The 12,218-nt window shown below is 44.8% G+C and overlaps 1 protein-coding gene across 2 annotated transcripts in view; it reads right to left on the bottom strand.

Annotated features, from left to right (window-relative positions):
* afg2a (AAA ATPase AFG2A) overlaps positions 1 to 12,218 on the bottom strand; it is a 112,982-nt gene that overhangs the window by 65,088 nt on the left and 35,676 nt on the right. For both annotated transcript variants that reach the window (XM_086222276.1, XM_086222275.1), the window contains exon 15: positions 8,966 to 9,092. In XM_086222276.1, the coding sequence (XP_086078402.1) occupies positions 8,966 to 9,092 (127 nt within the window). The remainder of the gene's footprint in view (positions 1 to 8,965; positions 9,093 to 12,218) is intronic.

Below are 12,218 nucleotides of genomic sequence, written 5' to 3'. Positions count from 1 at the left end.
TCTTGGTTCTTGTATCCTGGGAGAACATGTGTAGTTCAATTAAATGACCTAATCTAGCTGGAGCTGAGACTACAACTCTGCATGTTAACCCACTGACTGACAACTGATGTCAGCGTCTGCAGGACAGGCTGCAGTGTGGCAGCAGGGCCCCATTCAGAGCTGCGCAGTCAGGAAAGTACAGTGAATAAGCTCTAATCCTTTAAGACAGCACCAATAGAGATTCCATCATGCTTGGCCCGTCACGAGAGGAGAGCAAGGGCTTGGGAGATGATAACGTCGGCCCAACACAAAATAAGATGTGGCCTGTTATGACTGGCTGGCTTATAGCTGCTCTTTTAGCTGAGGGTTGTTTCCTGTTGAGTGGAGGCAGGGCTCAGGTGCAGCTTTCTGCCAGAGAAAAGGCAAAACAAAAGGTATTCATCGACCGAAACGCCGAGGATCCTCCGATACCCTCTTGTGTGCGTTTTGTGTAGGAAGCTTTCTCACTTCCATCATATTCAGGCTTTCGTATGATCTATTCAGACCAGCAATCACAAAAGCCCACTGTGTATTTGATCCACTCGTGGTTTGCTTTAATTTACTTTATTGTCACACATTGTTGTGCTGAGGCCATTCCTTGATTATCTCATGGACTTGTTATTTGAAAATTTTTGGATTTTTGACAAATGCTTGAACAATTTCTTGCAGTGTTGGACTTTTTTTTTTAACCATTTATTTTGCTTCCTCTCTCACATGTGGAGCACCTGAGGGCGAGCGGTTCCACCAGGAGGACGTAGAACATGGGAGGATCCCACTTTTACAGCCAGAACGCCGGCACTGATTGGTCCGATGTAAACAAGCGAAGCTGATATCATGGAATCTCTGAGTAAAAGTGTCGAAAGACAATGATGTGTGCTACATGTGTGAAAGGGCAACAGTAAAGAATGAACCAAAGCTGGCGTAACACCCCCCCCCCACACACACACACCACCAGCTTGTGATTTTATACAACATTCCAGTTTTCTGCTACAGAGGTGCAACATGGAAACTCAACCATTCTTTTACTTTTATACACAAAACAAGTCGTAAAAGTGGCACCATATTCCCAGTGGAGACAGCTGCGTTAAAAGGTGCTAATATGAGAAGATTGCTTCATTTTACACTCTCTCAGCAGCCACGAGGTGGGAAACCACCATTCAGGCCCCCTACAGGTGATAACTGAGGAATAATTGATTTGTAAATCACCGCTGATTAAGACCTAAGATACAAGCATGACTGCAAACGTGAATAGGAACACACACACACACACATACAGGACGTGATGTGAGAATGCAAAGGGGAAAGAAATCAAAGCAACTCTTAGGTAATGCCTGAATATTTACCAAGTGGCCCACTAATTACAGTCTGGTGGAATTTGACTGTGATTACAATTAGCAATGTCCTGGCTTGGAAAATACTGGCAGATGTTCAGGCTGCTCAACTGCCTGTATTTACTTTGAAGGACTCCTGCTGAAGCCAGAAGGCCACAGAACGGCTTTGTGAATGAAGCCACCTTCGTCAACGGGGACCATTCTCTTATTTGAAATGTTTACAGGAAAAAGAAGAAGTACGTCGACCCATGGCGAAGATTTCATTCGTGCACTTCGTGATTTAGATTAAAAAGGGCAACTCACGCTTTGAGAGCTGACCTCAAATTATACGTGGAGATCGAGATCGAACAGTCACGTCTTACACAATTACAATGCCGGTTTGTGTCACGAGAAAAACCTCCGGACACCAGACCACAACATCTCACGCAACCACACTAGCACATATATCACACGGACACGGAACATGTTCTACCAACATACTCCCCACCTTTAAGGAAAGTTTTCATGATCAAATATTCCCTGAAAAAAAAAAAACAACTCAGAAAACCCACAGCAAAATCAACTGTGTTTATTGAACTAAAATAATTATAAGCTGATCAACATTAACCAAAAGAGATCACATGGGGTCCAAGTTTTGTAAAGCAAATTTACACGACCTTCACAAAATCCTCTGGACTTATTTATGTTCCAAATATTCTCCAGGCCTTGAAATGGCCGTTATCAAATTTTGTGACGATTGCAGGTTTTTTTCATGACTGTGTGAAGCCTGACAGCGATGCCAGTGCTGAGTTAATGAGACACACAGGTCCCTGCTTAGATTTTCAGAGAGAAAAACATCTGTCACCTGACATTTCCCCCTCCATTACTGAGAGAAATACGTGCAGGTGGAATTAAACCCTTCAGCTTTTTTCATTTTGAGTGTCGTCTGGCAGGTTTAAATCTATGAGCGATCAGTAGAGTAAACAGTTACAAGAGTGAAAAGAGGTGACCCACGTCAGGTTTGGCACCATCTCCTGTTCAGAAGCCACACTACAGCACAGCGGGCAGCTCCTCAGAGGGACGAGAGGCTCAACACTGGCTGGACGGGCAAACCGCACGCTCAAGCCTGGGGGGGCACGAGCTGCCGGTACAAACTATACTTCAAAAAATATCAGAGGCAGCTCAGAAGAACGTCACCTGAGGTCCTCGTGCGTGTATGAATGTGTTATCTGCAAGCTGAAGCAGACAGGGGGATGGGGAGTCATTTACTGGATTTAACGCAACTGAATGAACTATCTATGGCTGTTTGTGTGGTGCAACAATGAAAGGAACAGAAACAATCAGTTGCCTGATTAAGTTTTCATCAGAGGAGGGGTTTTTTTAGTTATAAAGCCAAACATCTGCTCAAATCTTTTAAAGATTAAAAGCCAAGTCTGGTCTGGTTTGAAAACTCTCCAGAAGAATGGACTTGCTCTTATTTGCTTGTTTGTTCCTACTTGTGTCTTCATAATTGTGTTGACTTACTTCTTGTTTTACTTGTTATCCTCATTACGTTGTTGAATCATTTTCTACACTGCTTATCCGTTAAAGGTCACGGGGGGCTGGAGTCTATCCCAGTAGACATTGAGCGAGAGCTGGGGTTCACCCTGGACGGGTCACCAGTCCATTACAGGGCCATCAGGAGTAATTACAAGCTCAGCATCTTGCTCGAGGACACTTCAACATGGTCACCGGGGGAAGCGGGGGTTGAACCCGCGACACTTTGGTTGCTAGACAGCCACGCTACCTCCGAGCCACGTCAAACTTACCTTTAAGTTCGGTCTTATCCGATTAACATTTTTCTTACTTTTTAAAGTTTTGCATGCATTAGCCTACAGCACTTCGGTCAAGGTTTGGTTGTTTTCGAGCTTATCAAGAAATCTGGATCGGATTGATTGACCAGTGAAATCACTGGAAATCAAATATTTGGTGGTTTGGACTGCTGGTCGGTCCAAGAACAATTACAAAGTTATCAATCCCTCAGGAGCTGGCAAGCATTTTTACAGAGTACACAAGCAATTAAAAACCCTGAATGACTTAACCAACTGCTGGATGTGTTAGAATGCAGGTAAGTGACACATAAACGTGCCACGATGGCAGGAAAACCCCGCGAGTCTGTGGACCTGAAATGCAGGCAGCGCCCCGAGGTCAGAATATCAGGACAGCGTTGCTTCCATCACGCTCTAATTCCACGGCTTCTGTTGTTTTTCACCCCTTGATCTGATAAGAGCCCGGTTGGTAACTTCTGGTCTCAAACAAAGACCCATCTGCTAGTAATCTTCTTCACTGTACTCAGTCCTGCCTCCTGATAGCCAGGATGAAGCCCAGCACACGCTGAGGTAAACAAACGGGCTATTCAGTGGAACAACAAACCCACGCTATCGCTGCTGAGGAATAAGCTGCTGCCTGTGGAGGAGACAGAAACACAAAACTGGTTCATGAAAGGTGTGTGTGTGTGTGTGTGTGTGTGTGTGTGTGTGTGTGTGTGTGTGTGTGTCTGTGGGTGCAATCAGCAAGATGGACAGCTGCTTGACAAACACAGTAATGGGGGACGCGCGCGGGGGGGGGGGGTCTTCTGATTGAACAGGCTGAATAAATATTCCTGGTGGCGCGAATCATTCACCGCAGCTCGGTCGCCAAGGGTCAGAGGTGGGCTTGGGTGATTGCTGGAACACAAAGGGAAGAGGAAGTGCAAGACGTTTTTTAAGGAGGTGGGTTAGTGGGGCGTTGGTGGGGCGAGGTGAGGAACGTTTACTGACAAGTCTTCCCACTTCCAGCGCCGTCTCAGGTGGCAGCTCGTCACAATCACAAAATGCACTTTAGGCTCTCCTGCTCATCGGGGCAATCTGGGCTATCGCGGGGCGATCTGGTGCTGTCCTGCGCCTTTTTATGACGCAGAATCAACACACACACACACACACACACACACACACACACTTGCATCTACAAGCATTTGCAGGTGCAGCAGAAATGAATGAGAGCAGCACATTTGTAAGAGCAGATTATCCTGTGTCGTCTTTCCTTCATCGCTGGTGGGATTCAAGGGGGAGAGGAAGCAAAGGGACTTTGTGCTCTTGTGTCAGAATGATCCATTTGTTGTCTTTTGTTGTGCTTTTCCTAGGATGTGATTCAGCTCCAGCAGTCACTTCATGTTTGTTGCAGTTGTGTTTGTGGGGTTGAACACGGACTCGAGAGGGAGTTGAGCTAAAAGGACACAATGTTTCCATCCCGTCAGCAACACAGAATCTTCATCTGACGCACAAAGAAACAACGTGACGTGATTTTTAGACCCTCTTTTTTGCACTGCGGGTGAGTTCCAATCCTGAGGCCTCACCTGTGACGTACCAACAGGCTGCAGAGCCGCCCCGGCGGTGATTATGATCGTATCGTATCTTTTGCGATCGTCTGGTTTTTTTTTCTAAACTAAGCGAACTAAAGGATGTCCGATCGGAGCCGGAGCAGATGAGGACCCAGGGAGACTGTGGGTCATTTGACCCCAGGTGAAATGCTGACTCAGCCCTTTGCTATTGCAGACAAAATCCAGCAGGTAAAAGGCTTTCTTACAGAAATTAAACCCCAAAAAAATGTAACCACTGAAACTTGATGGTAATGTGTAGGAGTTTAATTTTGTGTCTGGCTTTCATTTAATATAATCCTAAATTAATTTTGGATTCTATCGACCCACACCTCTTTACCAGCGTTTTACAGATTCCTTTTCTTTTAAAATCATATTAAATAGAAGAGGCGCTCCTAGTTGGTGGCCATAATTCAGTATGAAAGCTTTTTAGTCATTCTGACAGCGGTAACCAAGTGTCTCCCGACAGAAAGCAAGGCTATCTGCACACAGAGACACCCCATAATACAGCGGAAGTCTTCATTGTCTCGTGGAGGTGCAGGAGAGATGAACAACAGGCGCGGTCCATTCAAACTAAAGTAAACGTCACTTTCTCCCCTCTCTTCCTGTCCGCGACGCTCCCATTCAGCTCATCAAACAGCTGAGGCCCCCGGGAGCCTCCTCTGTTCCACCAACAGCTGACAATGACTTCATTGACACCCAAGCAGCCCATTAATCTTCATTTGTCCCATCATATCCTGCCATTGGCATGGAAATTCACACCCATCTCCGGTGTGAACTGACAGTCGGCAGCGATGGCAATGAAGAGGCGCAGCTACACGGGAGAGGAACCTACCCTACTAGCCTTACCTTAGCTTAACTTTTAAAGTTGTCATGATTTATGTAACAGGAAATTGCTTTTTGTCCCCCACCCCCAACAATGTGACTGTATAAACAGATTTATGTCCCCACTACATAAGGAATACCTGGTAGCCACACACTCAGTAGGGGTGCAGGCAGGAGGATGTAATCTAATTTCTTAGCTGCCCGGGAGACCACTTCCTGAGAGGGAGGCCAGCTTGTGGAAGGACGCCTGGGGTTTCCCATCTGTCCACCCAGGAGCTTGACCCCCGGCCTACTGTTAATAGAGTTTCTCTCCCTCTTTTTTTTTTTTTTTTTAAATGCACCCCCCCCACCCCCAGGCACATGCATGCAAACACACACTCAGGCTGCTCCGAAGCTGCCAAACTGCTAATGGAGTTTGAAATGAGATAGCAACCAGTTGCAGCAGCAGAGGAAGTTGCTGTCATTCCCACACCGCAGCCATGGATCGGTTCTCCACGCATGCAAGGAAGGGGCCAGAGGTGGAGTGTTAGGGGAGATTACCCAAAATGTCCACGTGTTGATGGAGCTGAAGAAGTCAATTGACACTTGACATAAACCAGCAGCAGACGTGCTAACATTCACTAGTGGCGATGTGCAACTGTTGGGTTTAAAATCAGAGAAAAAGATGCTGGACAATGTCAGGAGAGGGACATTTAAGACGACGAATCCCTCCTTTATTTGATTATCATTGGCCTTCTTGTAATTCTGTCTTGCTTCCACTGTGATTTTATTGTGTTTCCTGGTTGTACTCTTCATCTGATAATCTCTAACTCTCAACCCTAACCCCCAACCAAGAAGAGAAACACTTGGTTATTGTGTCACAATATTGTGTTGAGGCCTTCAATATGCTTCTTTTCATAATACCAGATCCTCAATGGAAATACACGCAGGATGTGAGGATTTTAGTAAACCGACATCTGCTCGAGAAAATGCATTTCATACGGGAAACTGCCAGTCGACAGTTTTGAGAACATCGTAATTTCAGAGCTTCTGACTAAAAAAAAGAAAAAAAAGAACAACGTGTCAAAGATAGATTTGTCTGTCGTCCGTCTCACTCCATCAACAAGGCTCAGAGGTTTCAGATGTCCCTCTTGGAGGTGTGGAGCAACATGTCATCATGACCAACATTCAGAACTAGAAGTGCCTGTTTAAGTAGCAGTAAATACTGATGGAACTCCTGAGTGGGCAAGAAAACCTCCATCAAGGCATCAGACAAACACATTTATGCTTGATGTTGAGACGACGTGAAGATTAAAAAAAAATAAGTGGAAGAAAGACAGAGACGGACGGCTGCCCAAGGTAGAGCTTAAGGAGCAGCGCGCTATTTTCCTTCCTGTGTCCTTTTGACAAGGCACAGACTCCTTCTTTGATCAGCACTCAGGAAATTTCATTAGGAAAGAGATGGGTGGATAAGAGACCAAAGAGAGAGCTTTAGTAGATGGGAGGAGGAAGAGACGGAGATAGAAGGAGACAAAAAAATAGAAAATGGAGTAAAAAGACTGATAGGTAGATGTCCTTTCTCTCGAATCGTCATGGAGGGGAAGGAAGGGCAAATGTTTTACTCCCACTGCGACTAACAGAGCATTCAAAATATGAACTTGTTACGATGGTGTCACTGACCCCAGTCTAACTGACACTCGCAACCTGCAGGTACAAAATCAGACAGGAAGCCTCAAATACTGATACAGCATAAATGACAGTCCTTTTTTCCAAAATAAAAGACCTCGTTATCATTTCCACATCATAAGGTGACGAGAGGTGGCACAAGGCCAGGGGCTCACTGCTCAGGGTCGTAGTAATGAGGTGACGTAACCGCTTTTATTGTGTCTGCACAACAAAGTAGGACATACCAATATTGAGAACAATTAAATCAGGCAGCGTGTAGCCTCCGTATCCACAGAGGAAGCACAAAAATCGAGGAAAAAAAAACAAAATCAAAGTTGGACAAATGATCATTGATAACAAGAGTGGTAGTGATATTAGAGAAGCCGCCGCAGTGGTTGTGGCTGTCAGTATGCAAGTCAAAGCCCTGCTGCCTCCCAGGTAGCTCAGTTATCGACGTACTGGACATCAAAGCTAAAACAGCAGCCTCCGCTGGCAGCCATTGTTTTACAACAGCAAAGAACCACTGATTTGACATAACATGAATTTCTCCAGCTGCACTATCAAGATGTATTTGTTCATGTTTTGAAGGAGTTGAACCTGTGCCAGGGTCAGAGGTCATACAACAAAGATGCAATTATATCACAACCATACTGGGTTATTATACGACTGTATTTATTTATTCGAATCCACCGGTATCGGATCAGTTCTCTGTACTGGCCGATACGCAAGTTCAGGTATCTTAACTGGTTTCAGAGCATCTGAACAGAGAACAACATTAGCAGCTGTTGTTCTGACTGTTCACCCCGGGTGCATCTACTGTGCATGTGGACAGAGCGAGAACGACAGCGCCGTCTTCATAAGTCTAAGAATCAGACTGCAGGCAAATCTGATTAGTTTCTTAAATCGCGGTGCTCACTTTTATTTGGGAGTGATGAGATCTGATTTGCTGTGTCCAGACGTCACCAAGCTATCGGTCAGACGCTAACTTGAGGCAGCAAACATCCCCGGGGGAAAGGGCTGGGAATGACATCCTATCGGAGGCGCATCTGTAAAAATCCGATTGGAGTCGAATTTCAGATCACCTCCAAATGTGGTTTGAATAAGATTTGTGAAAATCAGATTTCATGTGTTGTGTTTTGTTTTCCAGACTGCCTCAAATCAATCTGGATGCAATGTGATTGGGCTGGCAGTCTGAACAAAATATTTACTTTATGGAATGAAGCCTATTTGCATAAACAACTGCAACTGAATATTAGACATCTGGCTGTTTTAACTTTTCAGCTGCAGCTACACACTGCTGGATAGGAAGATAGATTTTGGAATACGCCAGCAAAAGTTTCAGATGGATATATAAAAAAAAAAAAGTTTCAATTTTTCATTTCAAACCCTGGTTCCGATCACGATAAACCAAACATTTTGTTTCTTGGAAAATGAAAGAAAGTTTTAGGAATCCATTTATCCAAGCCAAACAACTTCCAGGGAGAACTAGACGGCTCCAAAATGTTTAATGAGGACACACTGATACCAAATGGGCTGTAATGGGCTATGATGTGTTTGAAGCTGCACCAAAACAAGACAGTGACAGCAGCCAAAGAGAGAGTGGAGGGACAAAGACTGGAGCAAGCCACCTTTGACCTTATCAATCATGTACAACAGAGGGAGGGAGGGAGAGGAGAAGACAAGGGAGACGCAGGCAACATCCCTGCGGCCTTATCAATCACCCACCAAAGAGGAGGAAGGAGAGATAAAAACAAGGGAGACGGCATCTGTTTACCTTATCGATCATGTCAGGCCGGTTGGTGGCGGCGAGCACAGTGACGTTACGGAGCTGCTCGATGCCGTCCATCTCTGTCAGGAGTTGAGCCAGGACCCTGTCGCCTACACCGCCAGATCCTGAGGAGCTGAAGGAGTGAGAACATAAGATAGATGAGCGGACGTGGATGCAACAGCGACGAGATTGATGGACAAACGAAATGAAGTGTGGATGATCGAGAAGGAAGGGGACAGGTACAAATAATGGAGGCACGGGAAGGGAAGTGATTGATTACATTGATAGATGATGCAGGGATGGATGTACGGATGGGACGGAAGTCAGACGGGACTGTAAAGAAATGAAGGGTGGAGAAAAGAAAGAGACAGGTGCAGAAAAGAAATGTGTGGTGGATGAATCAGTGGATAGAAGGGCACAGCATCGCGTATCTGACTGAAAGGAGGAAGTCACATTCATCGCTAGTAATTACAGGATGACCTAAAGATGAAACATATCCAGTTCTGAAACACTTGAAGGGAACTTTTGAATAGTTTCATTGAAACTCTGTTAACAGGTTCTTTCATTAGCTAAATTACCCAGAAAGGACAAAAAAAAAAAAAAAAGTTGGCAGCAAAAGAGAATTGTCCCGCCAATGATGTCCTGCAGCACTGAACTCAGCAGGGCAGCAGAATAAAGCGTTTCAGGCAGCATTCACAAATCTCGGCTGGAGTAAAAGCAGGTTAAATTCAAATCAAAAGAGTGCGTGTGAAATATAAACGTTGTAAAGTCATGAAGTCGCTGAATCAGACCATCTTATGACTCTTTTTTTCCAACAACTGCAAATAAATGGATTGAAATTCTGTATGTTTTCTTCCCTGCAAAGCGGCTTTTATTGTTTCGCTCCACCTTCAGCGCAGTTTTCAACTTGTAACCACAATAATGGCGCTGCTGAGTTTTGCATTGGTCAATATCATGATTAATTCAGCTGAAATTAATTGATGCATGCTTATGGGTCATATTTTGCTCTTTGAGAAAAAAAAATGGATTTTCATTCATCAAAAACAAAGAAATTGATTTTTTTTTGTCTTTTCTTGCATAAATTGTTGAACAGAGGAAAAAGAATCTGAACGAAGAGTTTAAATTGTTTTCGTTTTAAATTTCAGCTCGACAAAAGAAAAAAAAAACTTGGCATGGTTCTATATGTTGTTACTGTTGGTAAATCTAGTTAAGTACATAAAAAGTTTTAAAATATAAGGATTTTAATTCATAAGACAGCCGAGGTTTGTCCCCCGCTGATCGTTCATATCATTACACAGGCTGGGGAATATCAGCAGCCTCGTGCTGTCAGAGCACCATGGCTATGCCCGGCTCTGCATTACAAGGTGGTTATTTTCCACAGCGCAGTGCAGACAGCCACCCTTCCCAGCTCAAACACACACAGGCTCTGTTGACAGGGCCAGCGGAAGTGCCAGACGTCATTAGCAGAGACAAGGCTGCAGAGGAGCACAAAGGAGCTCTGTCACCCAGATATGAAGTGAGAGAGAGAGCGAGAGAGAGAGAGAGAGAGAGAGAGAGCGAGAGTTGTGAGAAGTGAGAAGCTTGTGTGACGGGAAATCGCAAAAGGAGAGAAGGGAGGATCAGAGGAAAAGGGGAAGATGATCAGAGAGAAAAACAGAATGAAGTGAAAGATGAGAAAAAAAACAGCGAGAGAGGTGAGAGGGAGTGAATGACAAAAGGGTGAAAGAGGATAGAAGACAAAAGATTAAATAGTTCCTTCTGTTTTTTTCCTTTTAAATTCTACATCTCTTCTTTCTACATTTTCTACTCTCGCCCGTCAATCTTTGCCCCCATCGCATGCTCTTTGTCTGTTTTCATCTCCCCTACTGCACCTCTCTTCCTGTCTTCCTCATTTCATTCCACTAGTTTGGACTCGTGGCAGGTAGGCTGACAGATTTACAGGTGCTTCTCATCTTCTGGAGGGAAAACACACACACACACATACACACACACACAAACACACACTGCAGCAGTGGCAGCTGTCTCGTTGTGTCAACAGTTTTGAATACTGGTTGTGCTGTGTGAGCCACTTTATTGATTAAACATAGCAGGAAGTGCAGACTAATAAATAACCTTTATAGATCAGAGCTAAGTGGATTTTTAAAATGGTGAGTGGCCTTGAGGTGCAGGTCCAGACCCACGTCCATCATTTTAAATGCTGGCTGCAAGAACGGGCGGAGGATCAGAGCCAGTTCCCAGTACAGAGACGAGCTGAGGAGAAGCTCAATCACTCTGTAAAAGCTGCGGGGACTTGTCAGATCTGCTCACAAAACTGGATTGATGAAGACAAGTCGCTAAAGTTGCATCCTGTGCAGAGAAAAGTAGAGGAATCCTCCTCAAGACTGGGTCAAAACTTAGTATGTGGCCGGAGTGATCTGTCACAGGAGTGCTCGGTGTGTCCTTTGGAGCCGGGCAATTAATCATCTATCTGTCAAAGCTGAGCTTAAAGAAGAAAATCATACTTGGCAAAGGGCTGAACGGTTAATTGAAAATTAATGCTAAAGTAAAGATAAAGTATTGTGCTGCTGCAGAAATATCACAGCCTGGAAATCGTATCCTGGGAAAACTTTTTTTTGTTCGGCACCGATCCATAAAAGAATCACACCCTCATCGTTTCAAGACGGTTTTCAATTAAAATGTTGTGTTTATGTAAAATTATTAAGCATCAATGTTAAAGAAAAGACGCGTTTCTCAGTCGACCTTCACTGACCCGTCCTATGCAAGCGTTCAAGGAGCATACTTCCAAAAATGTTTCAAAATTTTCCAGTTTTATTTATTTTTCAAAACTTTTCCAGGCCTGGAAAAGGCCACTTCCGAATTCCATGGCTATTCCAGGTTTTTTTATGACCATGTGAACCCTGCACTTGTCGTGCTGGCCCACAGCTCCATCTAGAGAGTGATGCTAATCTCACAATGCTACACGCTGAAAAACACCATTAGATTCACTTGTCTTATGGGCGGCGTGGCTCAGAAGTAGAGTGGCTGTGTAGCAACCACAGTGTCGCTGGTTCGATCCCCACGTCCCCCGGTGACCATGTCCAAGTATCCTTGAGCAAGATGCTGAGCCCCTAATTACTCCTGATGGCCCTGCGATGGACTGGTGACCCGTCCAGGGTGAACCCCGCCTCTCACCCACTGCCTGCTGGGATAGGCCCCCCCCCCATGGCCCTTAACGGACAAGCAGTATAGAAAATGGATGGATGGGTGGATGGATGATTTC

Source organism: Aulostomus chinensis, chromosome 13, assembly GCF_037954235.1.
Source record: "Aulostomus chinensis isolate RoL2024-O1b breed Wild chromosome 13, RoL_Achi_v1.0, whole genome shotgun sequence".
In the NCBI taxonomy this organism is placed as follows: domain Eukaryota; kingdom Metazoa; phylum Chordata; class Actinopteri; order Syngnathiformes; family Aulostomidae; genus Aulostomus; species Aulostomus chinensis.
The sequence above is the reverse complement of the archived record's forward strand: the minus strand, read 5'-3'. Positions and strand labels throughout refer to the sequence as shown.